This window comes from Oncorhynchus gorbuscha, unplaced genomic scaffold (assembly GCF_021184085.1).
Source record: "Oncorhynchus gorbuscha isolate QuinsamMale2020 ecotype Even-year unplaced genomic scaffold, OgorEven_v1.0 Un_scaffold_1642, whole genome shotgun sequence".
Taxonomy (NCBI): Eukaryota; Metazoa; Chordata; class Actinopteri; order Salmoniformes; family Salmonidae; genus Oncorhynchus; species Oncorhynchus gorbuscha.
In genome coordinates, this window is record NW_025744834.1 from 1 (window position 1) to 24423 (window position 24423).

The 24423-nt window shown below is 44.6% G+C and overlaps 1 protein-coding gene across 1 annotated transcript in view; it reads right to left on the reverse strand.

Annotated features, from left to right (window-relative positions):
• Positions 1-1920: 1920 nt before the first annotated feature.
• The window catches only part of LOC124017133 (zinc finger protein 501-like), a 39011-nt gene continuing 16508 nt past the window's right edge, over positions 1921-24423 (reverse strand). The window contains exons 3-10 of the mRNA XM_046332527.1: positions 11445-11501; positions 8068-8130; positions 7670-7909; positions 5216-5302; positions 4724-4807; positions 3615-3751; positions 3221-3454; positions 1921-3024 (exon numbers count right to left, since the gene is read on the reverse strand). Of these exons, the coding sequence (XP_046188483.1) occupies positions 2581-3024; positions 3221-3454; positions 3615-3751; positions 4724-4807; positions 5216-5302; positions 7670-7909; positions 8068-8130; positions 11445-11501 (1346 nt within the window). The 3' untranslated portion in view covers positions 1921-2580. The remainder of the gene's footprint in view (positions 3025-3220; positions 3455-3614; positions 3752-4723; positions 4808-5215; positions 5303-7669; positions 7910-8067; positions 8131-11444; positions 11502-24423) is intronic.

Below are 24423 nucleotides of genomic sequence, written 5' to 3' on the forward strand. Positions count from 1 at the left end.
GTCCACTGATAGTTGACTAGCGAAACAGGAGGGGCTCTGAAAGACACGGGGGTGTCCACTGATAGTTGACTAGCGAAACAGGAGGGGCTCTGAAAGACACTCATGTCCACTGATAGTTGACTAGCGAAACAGGAGGGGCCACTGTCCACTGATAGTTGACTAGCGAAACAGAAGGGGCTCTGAAAGACAGGGGGTGTCCACTGATAGTTGACTAGCGCGAAACAGGAGGGGCTCTGAAAGACACGGGGTGTCCACTGATAGTTGACTAGCGAAACAGGAGGGGCTCTGAAAGACACTCATGGGGTGTCCACTGATAGTTGACTAGCGAAACAGGAGGGGCTCTGAAAGACACTCATGGGGTGTCCACTGATAGTTGACTAGCGAAACAGGAGGGGCTCTGAAAGACACTCATGGGGGTGTCCACAGGAGGGGGCTGAAAGACACGGGGTAGTAGTGACTAGCGAAACAGGAGGGGCTCTGAAAGACACTCATGGGGGTGTCCACTGATAGTTGACTAGCGAAACAGGAGGGGCTCTGAAAGACACTCATGGGGGTGTACACTGATAGTTGACTAGCGAAACAGGAGGGGCTCTGAAAGACACTCATGGGGGTGTCCACTGATAGTTGACTAGCAAACAGGAGGGGCTCTGAAAGACAACTGGAACAACTGGAACGTAAAAGACACCCACTAAATTTTCCCAAGAGGCAAACAAAATAAAAACCCAAACTGGAAAGACAGGAAGCAAAACCAAAACTGGGAAGATCAGACACAGGAATGTTTATCTAGAAATCAAAGCGGGATGCGAACTAAAAGGTGTTGACCCTCCAGAACTCTCAAGACCACTGGCCCAGCCGCTTTTAAATTTCACCTGGGCACTTCACTGATTTCCTTATATGAACTGTAACTCAGTAAAATCTTTGAAATTATTACATTTATATTTTTTGTTCAGTGTAGTTCAATTACATGTAGTTCCCCGACAGCCCATTTTGTTTACAGTCTTTGGTATGACTAATTTTGTCCATTCTTCGTTATAAACCACCTGTTTTTGTAGGGGATAATACATGTCTATTCTGAGGAAGAGTTCCTTATCAGTAGGAAACACACTTTAGTGTGAAACTAAAGGAGGGACTAAGGCTACATAACAAATGACACACTATTCCCGATACAGTGCACTACAGAGCGCTATGGGCTAAAAACAAACTTCACTGCATTGCTGCACCACCTACAGGACGATATGAGAAACTACGGACTCCATTGAGAATGTGACTCAATAGCACCACCTACAGGACGACAGGGGAACTTAATTTATTTCAAACAGTTTTCACAGGATGAAACATAGTAGAATAGTTTATTTATTAAAATCAGATCAATACTCAGATAATAAAAGAGACAAATCAGTAAACTGTGTTTACCAGAGAATGTTCATTAGCACTGTAGTATACTATACTACTGTTTTGTGTCCCTACTGGCACCCTATTCCCTATATAGTGCACTACTTTAGGCTCTGAGCAACATTAGTGCACTATATAGGGAATAGGGTGCCATTTGGGAATCATGTTATATGATCAATATCAGATCGTGTACATTCTAAATGGATGGATGACATTTTACCATTAAGACCAGGGTCCCAAATGGCACCCTATTCCCTAATTATATAGTGCACTACTTTTAGCCAGAACCCTATGGGCCCTGGTCAAACGTAGTGCACTAAATTGGGTGTCATTCAGGACTCCAATAACAATTTCTTGTCAAACATCACATTCTGACACTTTAAAAAGCTCATATTTGAGCTCACAGAGTAAACCACTGATGTTCTGCAAAAGGGAGGAATAGTGTCCTGAATGGTGTCCCAACTCCCTTTATAGTGCAGTCCTTTTGACCAGAGTGAATAGTGTCCCTACTCCCTTTATAGTGCAGTCCTTTTGACCAGAGTGAATAGTGTCCCTACTCCCTTTATAGTGCAGTCCTTTTGACCAGAGTGAATAGTGTCCCTACTCCCTTTATAGTGCAGTCCTTTTGACCAGAGTGAATAGTGTCCCAACTCCCTTTATAGTGCAGTCCTTTTGACCAGAGTGAATAGTGTCCCAACTCCCTTTATAGTGCAGTCCTTTTGACCAGAGTGAATAGTGTCCCAACTCCCTTTATAGTGCAGTCCTTTTGACCAGAGTGAATAGTGTCCCTACTCCCTTTATAGTGCAGTCCTTTTGACCAGAGTGAATAGTGTCCCTACTCCCTTTAGAGTGCAGTCCTTTTGACCAGAGCCCACAGTGAATGGTGTCCCATTTGATCAGAGCCCACAGTGAATGGTGTCCCATTTGATCAGAGCCCACAGTGAATGGTGTCTCATTTGACCAGAGCCCACAGTGAATGGTGTCTCATTTGACCAGAACCCACAGTGAATGGTGTCTCATTTGACCAGAGCCCATAGTGAATGGTGTCTCATTTGACCAGAGCCCACAGGGAATGGTGTCCCATTAGGGACATCATGAAGCAGTAAAACCTCCCATCGTGATCACAGTTCAGACACACAATGGCACGTTTCCAGTACTGTTATTTCGTAGTCCGCTTAGAGAGGACTTTTATTTTGAAGCCACCGCCACCCCCGTGTCTTCACTAGGAGATGATTGGACAGTGTCTCTCATGTGACACTCTTGGTGCCTCTTCAGCTGCCCTGACGCCGTGAACCCTTTCCCACATGCGCTACACAGGAAAGGCCGCTCCCCGGTGTGTGTCCTCATGTGTAGCTTCAGACTCCCCGGTGTGGTGAACCCCTTATCACAGACAGTACAAGGGTACGGCCTCTCTTTAGTGTGTGTGATCTGGTGCACTTTCAGGTTGCCAGATTGGGCGAAACTGGTCCCGCATATGGCGCAGATGAATGGTTTCTCTCCGGTGTGTGTCCGCTGGTGGCTCTTCAGGTCTCCAGCACGCAAGAAGGTTCGGCCGCAGAAGGAACAGCAGAATGGTTTCTCTCCGGTGTGGGTTCTCTGGTGGGTCCGCAGGTTCCCCAGCTCTGTGAAGCTCTTCGATTGGAGACAGATAAACAAAAAGACAAAAACAAAAATGAAAGAGGGGAAGCAGAGAAATATCGCACATATAACAGATCTACAGCTTATAAGACTTGCTTTCAAAGAGAATGGAAAATCTATAACTCATTTCTATCTGAAAACTGTTGGTTCGTACACAAAGCTACATAAGGTAACTTTAATTGACACGCACCTTGCCACACTGGCAAATGTGGTAGGTCTTCTGCCCCGTGTGGAGCAGCTTGTGTTTCTTCAGGTCGTGGGCTCGGGAGAACCGTTTCCCGCACTCTGAGCATTGGTGTGGTTTCTCCTTGGTGTGTGTCTGCAGATGGGTCTTCAGGTTGCCGCGGATGGCGAACCCTTTACCGCATACGGAGCAGTGGTGGAGGTTCTCCCCTTTGTGGATCATCTGGTGGCACTTGAGCGACTTGAATCAAAACCAACTTTATTTAGATCATTACTTACAACAAAATGCAGTGCAAAGTGCTTCCCATACATAAAATCAATAAACCGTGTAAAAAGATAAAAACAAAACAGCAGACGAGGAGTAAATAGATCAATTTTAAGACCGTAAAACAACAACGAACCTTGAAGTAGGAGAAGCTTTTCCCACAGTCATTGCAGTGGTACGGTTTCTCCTCCCGGTGAGTCTGCTGGTGGTCTTTATAGTGGGCCAGCCGGGAGAAGCTTTTCTGACACTGGGAACACTGGTACGGTTTCTCCCCTGTGAATAGAATAACTTCATATTGATTCAAACTGGGGTTGAGAACAACGTTGCAGAAGTGGGCGGCAGAGTGGGGAGTTTCTCTCTGTGCTTAGTTATAATCAACTTCATGTTAAAAAAAATGCAATAAAATAAGCTAATGCAATTGAAGGCATGTATCAAATACTTGCTTATACTGAAACTCCCAATGTCATATCCAACCGTTATACTATCATAAAGCAATAGTCGTGTGTGTGTGTGGTCACCGAAATGATCATTTCAGCACTGACTTGATTGGGACAGCGCCACCACATTGCTTTAAGAGGAGTGTGGGTGACTCGTCTTGATAAATCAATTAACTAAAATGGCAGATTTTTTATTTTAGTCGCTGAATGTTCGTTTGGATATTGGATAACAATTAGGCCGGGGAAATGTTAGCTAAGTGAGTAATTGGATTCCAGTTTGCTCATATATTAAGTGATCAGAGCATTTTGCCAGCGTGTTATGTAGCTTAACAAGTGGATTCTGCTCTTCTCTGGCGTGGCAGCCTGTCCTCCTCCCAACCGAAGGCCTGTGTCTTGTCTGATAATCAGTCAATGAGAATTTATTCAACTTAAAAATCGCTGTCTGTACATCAGACTGAATTCACAACCCCTTGACTTTTTCCAAAATGTTTCATCATGGCCACAAATGTCTCTGGCCCAGCCACTACTGGAATCCTGGCTGCTGCTGCGGCTGAGAGAGAAACGTAGTGGGCTGAAAAGGTGGGCAGACTTCCATAGTTTTTACCCCCCCCCTTAACACAGCATGGCAAGCCTGAAACCGTCGGGCTGAGAATGAGAACTCTACACAGAACACATACCAATGATATGGAAGACAGAGACAAGATGAACATAAATACATTTTCATTTAAAAGCCGGTACAAAACATTGAGTGTCTTTCTGAGAGATATAAATCTGAGAGATAAAACAGCCCATGTATTATATAACAGACCTGTGTGGATGCGCTGGTGGATCTTGAGGTTACCCTGCGCAGTGAAACCTTTCCCACACTCGGAACACTGGAACGGCTTCTCTCCTGATACACAGACAGAACGTTTCAATGTCACAAATAACAGATTAAAAAAACACATTGACGCCCAATCCAAAGAGAGTTGAGACACTGATAACATTTGTAGGCAATTATAATATCAAAATCTGTTATAATACATTACATCATATCATTAACATCATGTATTTTTATTTAATTTGGCAAGTCAATTAAGAACACATTCTTATTTACAATGACGGCCTAGTGGGTTAAACTACCTTGTTCAGAGGCAGAACGACAGATTTTGACCTTGTCAGCTCGGGGGATTCGATCCAGCAACCATTTCGGGTTACTGGCCCAACGCCCTAACCACTAGGCTACGCTGCCGCGCCCTCATCATCAACAAACATCCCATGACATCATCCTTTATACACCTGGAAGAAGGAGCCACTACACCTGTGTGGGTCATCTGGTGTTTCTTCAGCCCTCCCAGACTGGTGAAAGTCTTCCCACACTGATGACAGACGTGGCTCACCCTCTCTCCTAGGGATGAGTTAGAGGTACCGATAAAGTCAAGCAAGAGCATCCATATATATCGATTCCAACATTTTGTCATCTAAGCCAGAAATCTTGCTTGTTTGTAGGTGACCAAATACTTATTTTCCACCATAATTTGCAAATAAATTCATTTTAAAAAATCCTACAATGTGATTTTCTGGATTTCTCTTCTCATTTGGTCTGTCATAGTTGGAGTGAACCTATGATGAAAATTACAGGCCTCTCATCTTTTTAAGCTGGAGAACTTGCACAATTGGTGGCTGACTAAATACTTTTGCCCCACTGTATATCGATTCCAACATTTTGTCATCTAAAAATAACACAGTTAAGTGATATTTCCCATTGCTAGACATATTTTTGATTCAGCCCCTCAATAAATGTGTGGCACATGCTTACCTCTCTCTTACTATGATAATAATACATACAACTTTTAAAATGTGACTGACCCCTCTCTCCTGTGTGGATACGGATTTATTTAGCATTTACATGAGAAGACCTCTACACTTCACAGCACTTCTACATAGAGAAGTAGTCGACGTCACTAAGAATGGTCCCAAATCCATCAGAAACATCAGACTGCATGGTCTGGTCTGGTGGATGTTGTGATGTTATGACAGGCATGGTCTGGTCTGGTGGATGTTGTGATGTTATGACAGGCATGGTCTGGTCTGGTGGATGTTGTGATGTTATGGCAGGCATGGTCTGGTCTGGTGGATGTTGTGATGTAATGTTATGACAGGCATGGTCTGGTGGATGTTGAGTTGTTATGGCAGGCATGGTCTGGTCTGGTGGATGTTGAGTTGTGATGTTATGGCAGGCATGGTCTGGTCTGGTGGATGTTGAGATGTTATGACAGGCATGGTCTGGTGGATGTTGAGTTGTTATGGCAGGCATGGTCTGGTGGATGTTGTGATGTTATGACAGGCATGGTCTGGTCTGGTGGATGTTGAGATGTTATGACAGGCATGGTCTGGTCTGGTGGATGTTGTGATGTTATGACAGGCATGGTCTGGTGGATGTTGAGTTGTTATGGCAGGCATGGTCTGGTCTGGTGGATGTTGAGATGTTATGACAGGCATGGTCTGGTGGATGTTGTGATGTTATGGCAGGCATGGTCTGGTCTGGTGGATGTTGAGATGTTATGACAGGCATGGTCTGGTCTGGTGGATGTTGAGTTGTGATGTTATAGCAGGCATGGTCTGGTGGATGTTGAGTTGTTATGGCAGGCATGGTCTGGTCTGGTGGATGTTGAGTTGTGATGTTATGGCAGGCATGGTCTGGTCTGGTGGATGTTGAGATGTTATGACAGGCATGGTCTGGTGGATGTTGAGTTGTTATGGCAGGCATGGTCTGGTCTGGTGGATGTTGTGATGTTATGACAGGCATGGTCTGGTCTGGTGGATGTTGAGTTGTGATGTTATAGCAGGCATGGTCTGGTCTGGTGGATGTTGTGATGTTATGACAGGCATGGTCTGGTCTGGTGGATGTTGAGTTGTGATGTTATGGCAGGCATGGTCTGGTCTGGTGGATGTTGAGATGTTATGACAGGCATGGTCTGGTGGATGTTGAGTTGTGATGTTATGACAGGCATGGTCTGGTCTGGTGGATGTTGAGTTGTTATGGCAGGCATGGTCTGGTCTGGTGGATGTTGTGATGTTATGACAGGCATGGTCTGGTCTGGTGGATGTTGTGATGTTATGACAGGCATGGTCTGGTCTGGTGGATGTTGTGATGTTATGACAGGCATGGTCTGGTCTGGTGGATGTTGTGATGTTATGACAGGCATGGTCTGGTGGATGTTGTGATGTTATGACAGGCATGGTCTGGTCTGGTGGATGTTGTGATGTTATGACAGGCATGGTCTGGTCTGGTGGATGTTGTGATGTTATGACAGGCATGGTCTGGTCTGGTGGATGTTGTGATGTTATGACAGGCATGGTCTGGTCTGGTGGATGTTGTGATGTTATGACAGGCATGGTCTGGTCTGGTGGATGTTGTGATGTTATGACAGGCATGGTCTGGTCTGGTGGATGTTGAGTTGTGATGTTATGGCAGGCATGGTCTGGTGGATGTTGAGTTGTGATGTTATGGTAGGCATGGTCTGGTCTGGTGGATGTTGTGATGTTATGACAGGCATGGTCTGGTCTGGTGGATGTTGAGTTGTGATGTTATGGCAGGCATGGTCTGGTCTGGTGGATGTTGAGTTGTGATAATTGGCAGGCATGGTCTGGTGTACTGAAGTTGGCGCTGTGGTGCAATAAGGCTTGAGCACCACCATGGCTGCTTACAGCTATATTCTATCTTGTAATAGTTTATGCAAAATACTGAAAAATAATCATTGTTCACAATAACCTGTGTGGATGGTGAGGTGTCTCTTCATGTCGTCTGAGCGTGAGAAACATTTCCCGCAGACGGAGCACCGGTGGGGTTTCTCTCCGCTGTGAGTCTGTGTGTGCCTCTTCAGGCTTCCCACAGTGATGAAGGTCTTGCCACACTGGGAGCAAGGGTGTGGCTTCTCCACTGCACTCTGAGCGTTCGAACTCTGTTCATTCTCCCCGTCTGAACAGTCTGTGTCCGAGTTGGCGCCCCCTCCTGTTTCCGTGACAACACTACAGGTTAAATACGGTCGGGGAACCGTGTGTATCTCTTTCAGATCAATTTTCTCTTACGTAAACACTATAAACTATCAAAGTGGATACAACCAAAGCTTTTTATCATCCCCATGAATGGTTATTGTGGTCTGTGATTACCGGAGTTGGTCTCATCTCCGCCACCTCCCTCCTCCTCTGCATCTCTTCTAACAATAGAAAGCCCTGTTAAAATACAGATTCACATGAATAGTACCGATAATATCCATCAGAACTTCTATAACCAGGCAACCAGGTAACCAGGCAACGGGGGCCTGAGTGTCTGCTGATGTTTATTATTTCTGTCAATCAGTGTTTGATATAGACATGGGTAACCAGGAGTGTACAATAATGAGTGCAGAAGGATAAGAGCCCAGAGGACTCTACTGTACCACCACCACTACCCAGAGGACTCTACTGTACCACCACCACTACCCAGAGGACTCTACTGTACCACCACTACTACCCAGAGGACTCTACTGTACCACCACTACTACCCAGAGGACTCTACTGTACCACCACTACTACCCAGGGGACTCTACTGTACCACCACTACTACCCAGAGGACTCTACTGTACCACCACTACTACCCAGGGGACTCTACTGTACCACCACTACTACCCAGAGGACTCTACTGTACCACCACTACTACCCAGAGGACTCTACTGTACCACCACTACTACCCAGAGGACTCTACTGTACCACCACTACTACTGTACCACCACTACTACCCAGAGGACTCTACTGTACCACCACTACTACCCAGAGGACTCTACTGTACCACCACTACTACCCAGAGGACTCTACTGTACCACCACTACTACCCAGAGGACTCTACTGTACCACCACTACTACCCAGAGGACTCTACCACTGAGGACTCCACCACTACTACCCAGAGGACTCTACTGTACCACCACTACTACCCAGAGGACTCTACTGTACCACCACTACTACCCAGAGGACTCTACTGTACCACCACTACTACCCAGAGGACTCTACTGTACCACCACTACTACCCAGAGGACTCTACTGTACCACCACTACTACCCAGAGGACTCTACTGTACCACCACCACTACCCAGAGGACTCTACTGTACCACCACCACTACCCAGAGGACTCTACTGTACCACCACTACTACCCAGAGGACTCTACTGTACCACCACTACTACCCAGAGGACTCTACTGTACCACCACTACTACCCAGAGGACTCTACTGTACCACCACTACTACCCAGAGGACTCTACTGTACCACCACTACTACCCAGAGGACTCTACTGTACCACCACTACTACCCAGAGGACTCTACTGTACCACCACTACTACCCAGAGGACTCTACTGTACCACCACCACTACCCAGAGGACTCTACTGTACCACCACCACTACCCAGAGGACTCTACTGTACCACCACCACTACCCAGAGGACTCTACTGTACCACCACCACTACCCAGAGGACTCTACTGTACCACCACCACTACCCAGAGGACTCTACTGTACCACCACCACTACCCAGAGGACTCTACTGTACCACCACCACTACCCAGAGGACTCTACTGTACCACCACTACTACCCAGAGGACTCTACTGTACCACCACTACTACCCAGAGGACTCTACTGTACCACCACTACTACCCAGAGGACTCTACTGTACCACCACTACCCAGAGGACTCTTCTGTACCACCACTACCCAGAGGACTCTACTGTACCACCACTACCCAGAGGACTCTACTGTACCACCACTACCCAGAGGACTCTACTGTACCACCACTACCCAGAGGACTCTACTGTACCACCACTACCCAGAGGACTCTACTGTACCACCACTCCCCAGAGGACTCTACTGTACCACCACTACCCAGAGGACTCTATCCTCACCCCATTCCAGCGAGCTACTGTCCTGCTACTACCCAGAGGACTCTCTCCCACCCCATTCTAGTGAGCTACTGTCCTGCTACTACCCAGAGGACTCTCTCCCACCCCATTCCAGCTAGCTACTGTCCTGCTACTACCCAGGACTATCCTCACCCCATTCCAGCTAGAAACTGTCCTGCTACTACACAGAGGACTCTATCCTCACCCCATTCTAGCTAGCTACTGTCCTGCTACAAGCCAGAGGACTCTCTCCTCACCCCATTCCAGCTAGAAACTGTCCTGCTACTACCTAGAGGACTCCCACCCCATTCCAGATAGCTACTGTCCTGCTACTACCCAGAGGACTCCCACCCCATTCCAGCTAGCTACTGTCCTGCTACTACCTAGAGGACTCCCACCCCATTCCAGCTAGCTACTGTCCTGCTACTACCTAGAGGACTCCCACCCCATTCTAGCTAGCTACTGTACCGCTACTACCCAGAGGACTCCACTGTACCACTACTACCCAGAGGACTCTACTGTACCACTACTACCCAGAGGACTCTCTCCCACCCCATTCTAGCTAGCTACTGTACCGCTACTACCCAGAGGACTCCACTGTACCACTACTACCCAGAGGACTCTACTGTACCACTACTACCCAGAGGACTCTCTCCCACCCATTCTAGCTAGCTACTGTCCTGATACTACCCAGAGGACTCTCTCTCACCCCATTCCAGCTAGCTACTGTCCTGCTACTACCCAGGACTATCCTCACCCCATTCCAGCTAGAAACTGTCCTGCTACTACACAGAGGACTCTATCCTCACCCCATTCTAGCTAGCTACTGTCCTGCTACAAGCCAGAGGACTCTCTCCTCACCCCATTCCAGCTAGAAACTGTCCTGCTACTACACAGAGGACTCTATCCTCACCCATTCCAGCTAGCTACTGTCCTGCTACTACCTAGAGGACTCCCACCCCATTCTAGATAGCTACTGTCCTGCTACTACCCAGAGGACTCCCACCCCATTCCAGCTAGCTACTGTCCTGCTACTACCTAGAGGACTCCCACCCCATTCCAGCTAGCTACTGTCCTGCTACTACCTAGAGAACTCCCACCCCATTCTAGCTAGCTACTGTACCGCTACTACCCAGAGGACTCCACTGTACCACTACTACCCAGAGGACTCTCTCCCACCCCATTCTAGCTAGCTACTGTACCGCTACTACCCAGAGGACTCCACTGTACCACTACTACCCAGAGGACTCTCTCCCACCCATTCTAGCTAGCTACTGTCCTGCTACTACCCAGAGGACTCTCTCCCACCCCATTCTAGCTAGCTACTGTCCTGCTACTACCCAGAGGACTCTCTCCCACCCCATTCTAGCTAGCTACTGTCCTGCTACTACCCAGAGGACTCTCTCCCACCCCATTCTAGCTAGCTACTGTCCTGCTACTACCCAGAGGACTCTCTCCCACCCTATTATAGCTAGCTACTGTACTACTACCCAGAGGACTCTACTGTACCACTACTACCCAGAGGACTCTACTGTACCACTACTACCCAGAGGACTCTACTGTACCACTACTACCCAGAGGACTCTACTGTACCACTACTACCCAGAGGACTCTCTACTCACCCGATTTCACTGCTTCGCCTTCCTCCTCATCCATGTCCACTTTCACAACGTTCTGCCCTGGTGGAGAACACAAGATACAGTACTGACAACAGACAGTAGTGATGAATAGACTAGCCTGACAACAGACAGTAGTGATGAACAGACTAGCCTGACTGACAACAGTGATGAACAGACTAGCCTGACTGACAACAGTGATGAACAGACTAGCCTGACTGACAACAGACAGTAGTGATGAACAGACTAGCCTGACTGACAACAGACAGTAGTGATGAACAGACTAGCCTGACTGACAACAGACAGTAGTGATGAATAGACTAGCCTGACTGACAACAGACAGTAGTGATGAATAGACTAGCCTGACAACAGACAGTAGTGATGAATAGACTAGCCTGACAACAGACAGTAGTGATGAATAGACTAGCCTGACAACAGACAGTAGTGATGAATAGACTAGTCTGACAACAGACAGTAGTGATGAATAGACTAGCCTGACTGAAAACAGACAGTAGTGATGAATAGACTAGCCTGACTGACAACAGACAGTAGTGATGAATAGACTAGCCTGACTGACAACAGACAGTAGTGATGAATAGACTAGACTGACTGACAACAGACAGTAGTGATGAATAGACTAGCCTGACTGAAAACAGACAGTAGTGATGAATAGACTAGCCTGACTGAAAACAGACAGTAGTGATGAATAGACTAGCCTGACTGAAAACAGACAGTAGTGATGAATAGACTAGCCTGACTGAAAACAGACAGTAGTGATGAATAGACTAGCCTGACTGAAAACAGACAGTAGTGATGAATAGACTAGCCTGACTGAAAACAGACAGTAGTGATGAATAGACTAGCCTGACTGACAACAGACAGTAGTGATGAATAGACTAGCCTGACTGACAACAGACAGTAGTGATGAATAGACTAGCCTGACTGACAACAGACAGTAGTGATGAATAGACTAGCCTGACTGAAAACAGACAGTAGTGATGAATAGACTAGCCTGACTGAAAACAGACAGTAGTGATGAATAGACTAGCCTGACTGAAAACAGACAGTAGTGATGAATAGACTAGCCTGACAACAGACAGTAGTGATGAATAGACTAGCCTGACAACAGACAGTAGTGATGAATAGACTAGCCTGACAACAGACAGTAGTGATGAATAGACTAGCCTGACAACAGACAGTAGTGATGAATAGACTAGTCTGACAACAGACAGTAGTGATGAATAGACTAGCCTGACAACAGACAGTAGTGATGAATAGACTAGCCTGACTGACAACAGACAGTAGTGATGAATAGACTAGCCTGACTGACAACAGACAGTAGTGATGAATAGACTAGTCTGACTGACAACAGACAGTAGTGATGAATAGACTAGTCTGACTGACAACAGACAGTAGTGATGAATAGACTAGTCTGACTGACAACAGACAGTAGTGATGAATAGACTAGCCTGACTGACAACAGACAGTAGTGATGAACAGACTAGCCTGACTGACAACAGACAGTAGTGATGAATAGACTAGCCTGACTGAAAACAGACAGTAGTGATGAACAGACTAGCCTGACAACAGACAGTAGTGATGAACAGACTAGCCTGACAACAGACAGTAGTGATGAATAGACTAGCCTGACTGACAACAGACAGTAGTGATGAATAGACTAGCCTGACTGACAACAGACAGTAGTGATGAATAGACTAGCCTGAAAACAGACAGTAGTGATGAACAGACTAGCCTGAAAACAGACAGTAGTGATGAATAGACTAGCCTGACTGACAACAGACAGTAGTGATGAATAGACTAGTCTGACTGACAACAGACAGTAGTGATGAATAGACTAGTCTGACTGACAACAGACAGTAGTGATGAATAGACTAGCCTGACTGACAACAGACAGTAGTGATGAATAGACTAGCCTGACAACAGACAGTAGTGATGAATAGACTAGCCTGACAACAGACAGTAGTGATGAATAGACTAGCCTGACAACAGACAGTAGTGATGAATAGACTAGCCTGACAACAGACAGTAGTGATGAATAGACTAGCCTGACAACAGACAGTAGTGATGAATAGACTAGTCTGACAACAGACAGTAGTGATGAATAGACTAGCCTGACTGAAAACAGACAGTAGTGATGAATAGACTAGTCTGACAACAGACAGTAGTGATGAATAGACTAGCCTGACTGACAACAGACAGTAGTGATGAATAGACTAGCCTGACAACAGACAGTAGTGATGAATAGACTAGCCTGACAACAGACAGTAGTGATGAATAGACTAGCCTGACAACAGACAGTAGTGATGAATAGACTAGTCTGACAACAGACAGTAGTGATGAATAGACTAGCCTGACTGACAACAGACAGTAGTGATGAATAGACTAGCCTGACAACAGACAGTAGTGATGAATAGACTAGCCTGACAACAGACAGTAGTGATGAATAGACTAGCCTGACAACAGACAGTAGTGATGAATAGACTAGCCTGACTGACAACAGACAGTAGTGATGAATAGACTAGCCTGACTGACAACAGACAGTAGTGATGAATAGACTAGCCTGACTGACAACAGACAGTAGTGATGAATAGACTAGCCTGACTGACAACAGACAGTAGTGATGAATAGACTAGCCTGACTGACAACAGACAGTAGTGATGAATAGACTAGCCTGACAACAGACAGTAGTGATGAATAGACTAGCCTGACAACAGACAGTAGTGATGAATAGACTAGTCTGACTGAAAACAGACAGTAGTGATGAATAGACTAGCCTGACTGAAAACAGACAGTAGTGATGAATAGACTAGTCTGACAACAGACAGTAGTGATGAATAGACTAGCCTGACAACAGACAGTAGTGATGAATAGACTAGTCTGACAACAGACAGTAGTGATGAATAGACTAGCCTGACTGACAACAGACAGTAGTGATGAATAGACTAGCCTGACTGACAACAGACAGTAGTGATGAATAGACTAGTCTGACAACAGACAGTAGTGATGAATAGACTAGCCTGACTGACAACAGACAGTAGTGATGAATAGACTAGCCTGACTGACAACAGACAGTAGTGATGAATAGACTAGCCTGACTGACAACAGACAGTAGTGATGAATAGACTAGACTGACTGACAACAGACAGTAGTGATGAATAGACTAGCCTGACAACAGACAGTAGTGATGAATAGACTAGCCTGACAACAGACAGTAGTGATGAATAGACTAGCCTGACAACAGACAGTAGTGATGAATAGACTAGCCTGACAACAGACAGTAGTGATGAATAGACTAGCCTGACAACAGACAGTAGTGATGAATAGACTAGCCTGACAACAGACAGTAGTGATGAATAGACTAGTCTGACAACAGACAGTAGTGATGAATAGACTAGACTGACTGACAACAGACAGTAGTGATGAATAGACTAGCCTGACAACAGACAGTAGTGATGAATAGACTAGCCTGACAACAGACAGTAGTGATGAATAGACTAGACTGACTGACAACAGACAGTAGTGATGAATAGACTAGCCTGACAACAGACAGTAGTGATGAATAGACTAGCCTGACAACAGACAGTAGTGATGAACAGACTAGTCTGACTGACAACAGACAGTAGTGATGAGTAGACTAGCCTGACAACAGACAGTAGTGATGAATAGACTAGCCTGACTGACAACAGACAGTAGTGATGAATAGACTAGCCTGACAACAGACAGTAGTGATGAATAGACTAGCCTGACAACAGACAGTAGTGATGAATAGACTAGCCTGACTGACAACAGACAGTAGTGATGAATAGACTAGCCTGACAACAGACAGTAGTGATGAATAGACTAGTCTGACTGACAACAGACAGTAGTGATGAATAGACTAGCCTGACAACAGACAGTAGTGATGAATAGACTAGCCTGACTGACAACAGACAGTAGTGATGAATAGACTAGCCTGACAACAGACAGTAGTGATGAATAGACTAGCCTGACTGACAACAGACAGTAGTGATGAATAGACTAGCCTGACTGAAAACAGACAGTAGTGATGAATAGACTAGTTTGACTGAAAACAGACAGTAGTGATGAATAGACTAGTCTGACTGACAACAGACAGTAGTGATGAATAGACTAGCCTGACTGACAACAGACAGTAGTGATGAATAGACTAGCCTGACTGAAAACAGACAGTAGTGATGAATAGACTAGCCTGAAAACAGACAGTAGTGATGAATAGACTAGCCTGACTGAAAACAGACAGTAGTGATGAATAGACTAGCCTGACAACAGACAGTAGTGATGAATAGACTAGCCTGACAACAGACAGTAGTGATGAATAGACTAGCCTGACTGACAACAGACAGTAGTGATGAATAGACTAGCCTGACTGACAACAGACAGTAGTGATGAATAGACTAGCCTGACTGACAACAGACAGTAGTGATGAACAGACTAGCCTGACAACAGACAGTAGTGATGAATAGACTAGCCTGACAACAGACAGTAGTGATGAATAGACTAGCCTGACTGACAACAGACAGTAGTGATGAATAGACTAGCCTGACAACAGACAGTAGTGATGAATAGACTAGCCTGACTGACAACAGACAGTAGTGATGAATAGACTAGCCTGACTGAAAACAGACAGTAGTGATGAATAGACTAGTTTGACTGAAAACAGACAGTAGTGATGAATAGACTAGTCTGACTGACAACAGACAGTAGTGATGAATAGACTAGCCTGACTGACAACAGACAGTAGTGATGAATAGACTAGCCTGACTGAAAACAGACAGTAGTGATGAATAGACTAGCCTGAAAACAGACAGTAGTGATGAATAGACTAGCCTGACTGAAAACAGACAGTAGTGATGAATAGACTAGCCTGACAACAGACAGTAGTGATGAATAGACTAGCCTGACAACAGACAGTAGTGATGAATAGACTAGCCTGACTGACAACAGACAGTAGTGATGAATAGACTAGCCTGACTGACAACAGACAGTAGTGATGAATAGACTAGCCTGACTGACAACAGACAGTAGTGATGAACAGACTAGCCTGACAACAGACAGTAGTGATGAATAGACTAGCCTGACTGAAAACAGACAGTAGTGATGAATAGACTAGCCTGACTGAAAACAGACAGTAGTGATGAATAGACTAGCCTGACAACAGACAGTAGTGATGAATAGACTAGCCTGACTGACAACAGACAGTAGTGATGAATAGACTAGCCTGACTGAAAACAGACAGTAGTGATGAATAGACTAGCCTGACTGACAACAGACAGTAGTGATGAATAGACTAGTCTGACAACAGACAGTAGTGATGAATAGACTAGCCTGACAACAGACAGTAGTGATGAATAGACTAGCCTGACAACAGACAGTAGTGATGAATAGACTAGCCTGACAACAGACAGTAGTGATGAATAGACTAGTCTGACAACAGACAGTAGTGATGAATAGACTAGTCTGACTGACAACAGACAGTAGTGATGAATAGACTAGTCTGACTGACAACAGACAGTAGTGATGAATAGACTAGTCTGACTGACAACAGACAGTAGTGATGAATAGACTAGCCTGAAAACAGACAGTAGTGATGAATAGACTAGCCTGACAACAGACAGTAGTGATGAATAGACTAGCCTGACTGACAACAGACAGTAGTGATGAATAGACTAGCCTGACTGACAACAGACAGTAGTGATGAATAGACTAGCCTGACTGACAACAGACAGTAGTGATGAATAGACTAGCCTGACAACAGACAGTAGTGATGAATAGACTAGCCTGACAACAGACAGTAGTGATGAATAGACTAGCCTGACAACAGACAGTAGTGATGAATAGACTAGCCTGACTGACAACAGACAGTAGTGATGAATAGACTAGCCTGACTGACAACAGACAGTAGTGATGAATAGACTAGCCTGACAACAGACAGTAGTGATGAATAGACTAGCCTGACTGACAACAGACAGTAGTGATGAATAGACTAGCCTGACTGACAACAGACAGTAGTGATGAATAGACTAGCCTGACTGACAACAGACAGTAGTGATGAATAGACTAGCCTGACTGACAACAGACAGTAGTGATGAATAGACTAGCCTGACTGACAACAGACAGTAGTGATGAATAGACTAGCCTGACTGACAACAGACAGTAGTGATGAATAGACTAGCCTGACTGACAACAGACAGTAGTGATGAATAGACTAGTCTGACTGACAACAGACAGTAGTGATGAATAGACTAGTCTGACTGACAACAGACAGTAGTGATGAATAGACTAGCCTGACTGACAACAGACAGTAGTGATGAATAGACTAGCCTGACTGACAACAGACAGTAGTGATGAACAGACTAGCCTGACAACAGACAGTAGTGATGAACAGACTAGCCTGACAACAGACAGTAGTGATGAATAGACTAGCCTGACTGACAACAGACAGTAGTGATGAATAGACTAGCCTGACTGACAACAGACAGTAGTGATGAATAGACTAGCCTGACTGACAACAGACAGTAGTGATGAATAGACTAGCCTGACTGACAACAGACAGTAGTGATGAATAGACTAGCCTGACTGACAACAGACAGTAGTGATGAATAGACTAGCCTGACTGACAACAGACAGTAGTGATGAATAGACTAGCCTGACTGACAACAGACAGTAGTGATGAATAGACTAGCCTGACTGACAACAGACAGTAGTGATGAATAGACTAGCCTGACTGACAACAGACAGTAGTGATGAATAGACTAGCCTGACAACAGACAGTAGTGATGAATAGACTAGCCTGACAACAGACAGTAGTGATGAATAGACTAGCCTGACAACAGACAGTAGTGATGAATAGACTAGCCTGACAACAGACAGTAGTGATGAATAGACTAGCCTGACAACAGACAGTAGTGATGAATAGACTAGCCTGACAACAGACAGTAGTGATGAATAGACTAGCCTGACAACAGACAGTAGTGATGAATAGACTAGCCTGACAACAGACAGTAGTGATGAATAGACTAGCCTGACAACAGACAGTAGTGATGAATAGACTAGCCTGACAACAGACAGTAGTGATGAATAGACTAGCCTGACAACAGACAGTAGTGATGAATAGACTAGCCTGAAAACAGACAGTAGTGATGAATAGACTAGCCTGACAACAGACAGTAGTGATGAACAGACTAGTCTGACTGACAACAGACAGTAGTGATGAATAGACTAGTCTGACTGATAACAGACAGTAGTGATGAATAGACTAGCCTGACAACAGACAGTAGTGATGAATAGACTAGTCTGACTGACAAGACAGTAGTGATGAATAGACTAGCCTGACTGACAACAGACAGTAGTGATGAATAGACTAGCCTGACTGAAAACAGACAGTAGTGATGAATAGACTAGCCTGACAACAGACAGTAGTGATGAATAGACTAGTCTGACTGACAAGACAGTAGTGATGAATAGACTAGCCTGACTGACAACAGACAGTAGTGATGAATAGACTAGCCTGACAACAGACAGTAGTGATGAATAGACTAGCCTGACAACAGACAGTAGTGATGAATAGACTAGCCTGACTGACAACAGACAGTAGTGATGAATAGACTAGCCTGACAACAGACAGTAGTGATGAATAGACTAGCCTGACAACAGACAGTAGTGATGAATAGACTAGCCTGACAACAGACAGTAGTGATGAATAGACTAGCCTGAAAACAGACAGTAGTGATGAATAGACTAGCCTGACTGACAACAGACAGTAGTGATGAATAGACTAGCCTGACTGACAACAGACAGTAGTGATGAATAGACTAGCCTGACAACAGACAGTAGTGATGAAGACTAGCCTGACAACAGACAGTAGTGATGAATAGACTAGCCTGACTGACAACAGACAGTAGTGATGAATAGACTAGCCTGACTGACAACAGACAGTAGTGATGAATAGACTAGACTGACAACAGACAGTAGTGATGAATAGACTAGTCTGATAACAGACAGTAGTGATGAATAGACTAGCCTGACTGAAAACAGACAGTAGTGATGAATAGACTAGCCTGACTGAAAACAGACAGTAGTGATGAATAGACTAGCCTGACTGAAAACAGACAGTAGTGATGAATAGACTAGCCTGACTGAAAACAGACAGTAGTGATGAATAGACTAGCCTGACTGAAAACAGACAGTAGTGATGAATAGACTAGCCTGACAACAGACAGTAGTGATGAATAGACTAGCCTGACAACAGACAGTAGTGATGAATAGACTAGCCTGACAACAGACAGTAGTGATGAATAGACTAGCCTGACAACAGACAGTAGTGATGAATAGACTAGCCTGACAACAGACAGTAGTGATGAATAGACTAGCCTGACAACAGACAGTAGTGATGAATAGACTAGCCTGACAACAGACAGTAGTGATGAATAGACTAGCCTGACAACAGACAGTAGTGATGAACAGACTAGTCTGACAACAGACAGTAGTGATGAACAGACTAGTCTGACTGACAACAGACAGTAGTGATGAATAGACTAGCCTGACTGAAAACAGACAGTAGTGATGAATAGACTAGCCTGACTGACAACAGACAGTAGTGATGAATAGACTAGCCTGACTGACAACAGACAGTAGTGATGAATAGACTAGCCTGACAACAGACAGTAGTGATGAATAGACTAGCCTGACAACAGACAGTAGTGATGAATAGACTAGCCTGACTGACAACAGACAGTAGTGATGAATAGACTAGTCTGACTGATAACAGACAGTAGTGATGAATAGACTAGCCTGACAACAGACAGTAGTGATGAATAGACTAGTCTGACTGACAAGACAGTAGTGATGAATAGACTAGCCTGACTGACAACAGACAGTAGTGATGAATAGACTAGCCTGACTGAAAACAGACAGTAGTGATGAATAGACTAGCCTGACAACAGACAGTAGTGATGAATAGACTAGTCTGACTGACAAGACAGTAGTGATGAATAGACTAGCCTGACTGACAACAGACAGTAGTGATGAATAGACTAGCCTGACTGACAACAGACAGTAGTGATGAATAGACTAGCCTGACTGACAACAGACAGTAGTGATGAATAGACTAGCCTGACAACAGACAGTAGTGATGAATAGACTAGCCTGACAACAGACAGTAGTGATGAACAGACTAGTCTGACTGACAACAGACAGTAGTGATGAATAGACTAGCCTGACTGAAAACAGACAGTAGTGATGAATAGACTAGCCTGACTGACAACAGACAGTAGTGATGAATAGACTAGCCTGACTGACAACAGACAGTAGTGATGAGTAGACTAGCCTGACAACAGACAGTAGTGATGAATAGACTAGCCTGACAACAGACAGTAGTGATGAATAGACTAGCCTGACTGACAACAGACAGTAGTGATGAATAGACTAGTCTGACTGATAACAGACAGTAGTGATGAATAGACTAGCCTGACAACAGACAGTAGTGATGAATAGACTAGTCTGACTGACAAGACAGTAGTGATGAATAGACTAGCCTGACTGACAACAGACAGTAGTGATGAATAGACTAGCCTGACTGAAAACAGACAGTAGTGATGAATAGACTAGCCTGACAACAGACAGTAGTGATGAATAGACTAGTCTGACTGACAAGACAGTAGTGATGAATAGACTAGCCTGACTGACAACAGACAGTAGTGATGAATAGACTAGCCTGACAACAGACAGTAGTGATGAATAGACTAGTCTGACTGACAAGACAGTAGTGATGAATAGACTAGCCTGACTGACAACAGACAGTAGTGATGAATAGACTAGCCTGACTGAAAACAGACAGTAGTGATGAATAGACTAGCCTGACAACAGACAGTAGTGATGAATAGACTAGTCTGACTGACAAGACAGTAGTGATGAATAGACTAGCCTGACTGACAACAGACAGTAGTGATGAATAGACTAGCCTGACAACAGACAGTAGTGATGAATAGACTAGCCTGACAACAGACAGTAGTGATGAATAGACTAGCCTGACTGACAACAGACAGTAGTGATGAATAGACTAGCCTGACTGACAACAGACAGTAGTGATGAATAGACTAGCCTGACAACAGACAGTAGTGATGAATAGACTAGCCTGACAACAGACAGTAGTGATGAATAGACTAGCCTGAAAACAGACAGTAGTGATGAATAGACTAGCCTGACTGACAACAGACAGTAGTGATGAATAGACTAGCCTGACTGACAACAGACAGTAGTGATGAATAGACTAGCCTGACTGACAACAGACAGTAGTGATGAATAGACTAGACTGACAACAGACAGTAGTGATGAATAGACTAGTCTGATAACAGACAGTAGTGATGAATAGACTAGCCTGACTGAAAACAGACAGTAGTGATGAATAGACTAGCCTGACTGAAAACAGACAGTAGTGATGAATAGACTAGCCTGACTGAAAACAGACAGTAGTGATGAATAGACTAGCCTGACAACAGACAGTAGTGATGAATAGACTAGCCTGACAACAGACAGTAGTGATGAATAGACTAGCCTGACAACAGACAGTAGTGATGAATAGACTAGCCTGACTGACAACAGACAGTAGTGATGAATAGACTAGCCTGACAACAGACAGTAGTGATGAATAGACTAGCCTGACTGACAACAGACAGTAGTGATGAATAGACTAGCCTGACAACAGACAGTAGTGATGAATAGACTAGCCTGACAACAGACAGTAGTGATGAATAGACTAGCCTGACTGACAACAGACAGTAGTGATGAATAGACTAGCCTGACTGACAACAGACAGTAGTGATGAATAGACTAGCCTGACTGACAACAGACAGTAGTGATGAATAGACTAGCCTGACAACAGACAGTAGTGATGAATAGACTAGCCTGACAACAGACAGTAGTGATGAATAGACTAGCCTGACAACAGACAGTAGTGATGAATAGACTAGCCTGACAACAGACAGTAGTGATGAATAGACTAGCCTGACAACAGACAGTAGTGATGAATAGACTAGCCTGACAACAGACAGTAGTGATGAATAGACTAGTCTGACAACAGACAGTAGTGATGAATAGACTAGTCTGACAACAGACAGTAGTGATGAATAGACTAGCCTGACAACAGACAGTAGTGATGAATAGACTAGCCTGACAACAGACAGTAGTGATGAATAGACTAGTCTGACAACAGACAGTAGTGATGAATAGACTAGTCTGACAACAGACAGTAGTGATGAATAGACTAGCCTGACAACAGACAGTAGTGATGAACAGACTAGTCTGACTGACAACAGACAGTAGTGATGAATAGACTAGCCTGACTGAAAACAGACAGTAGTGATGAATAGACTAGCCTGACTGACAACAGACAGTAGTGATGAATAGACTAGCCTGACTGACAACAGACAGTAGTGATGAGTAGACTAGCCTGACAACAGACAGTAGTGATGAATAGACTAGCCTGACAACAGACAGTAGTGATGAATAGACTAGCCTGACTGACAACAGACAGTAGTGATGAATAGACTAGTCTGACTGATAACAGACAGTAGTGATGAATAGACTAGCCTGACAACAGACAGTAGTGATGAATAGACTAGTCTGACTGACAAGACAGTAGTGATGAATAGACTAGCCTGACTGACAACAGACAGTAGTGATGAATAGACTAGCCTGACTGAAAACAGACAGTAGTGATGAATAGACTAGCCTGACAACAGACAGTAGTGATGAATAGACTAGTCTGACTGACAAGACAGTAGTGATGAATAGACTAGCCTGACTGACAACAGACAGTAGTGATGAATAGACTAGCCTGACAACAGACAGTAGTGATGAATAGACTAGCCTGACAACAGACAGTAGTGATGAATAGACTAGCCTGACTGACAACAGACAGTAGTGATGAATAGACTAGCCTGACTGACAACAGACAGTAGTGATGAATAGACTAGCCTGACAACAGACAGTAGTGATGAATAGACTAGCCTGACAACAGACAGTAGTGATGAATAGACTAGCCTGAAAACAGACAGTAGTGATGAATAGACTAGCCTGACTGACAACAGACAGTAGTGATGAATAGACTAGCCTGACTGACAACAGACAGTAGTGATGAATAGACTAGCCTGACAACAGACAGTAGTGATGAAGACTAGCCTGACAACAGACAGTAGTGATGAATAGACTAGCCTGACTGACAACAGACAGTAGTGATGAATAGACTAGCCTGACTGACAACAGACAGTAGTGATGAATAGACTAGACTGACAACAGACAGTAGTGATGAATAGACTAGTCTGATAACAGACAGTAGTGATGAATAGACTAGCCTGACTGAAAACAGACAGTAGTGATGAATAGACTAGCCTGACTGAAAACAGACAGTAGTGATGAATAGACTAGCCTGACTGAAAACAGACAGTAGTGATGAATAGACTAGCCTGACAACAGACAGTAGTGATGAATAGACTAGCCTGACAACAGACAGTAGTGATGAATAGACTAGCCTGACAACAGACAGTAGTGATGAATAGACTAGCCTGACAACAGACAGTAGTGATGAATAGACTAGCCTGACAACAGACAGTAGTGATGAATAGACTAGCCTGACAACAGACAGTAGTGATGAATAGACTAGCCTGACAACAGACAGTAGTGATGAATAGACTAGCCTGACTGTCAACAGACAGTAGTGATGAATAGACTAGCCTGACAACAGACAGTAGTGATGAATAGACTAGCCTGACAACAGACAGTAGTGATGAATAGACTAGCCTGAAAACAGACAGTAGTGATGAACAGACTAGCCTGACAACAGACAGTAGTGATGAACAGACTAGTCTGACTGACAACAGACAGTAGTGATGAATAGACTAGCCTGACTGAAAACAGACAGTAGTGATGAATAGACTAGCCTGACTGACAA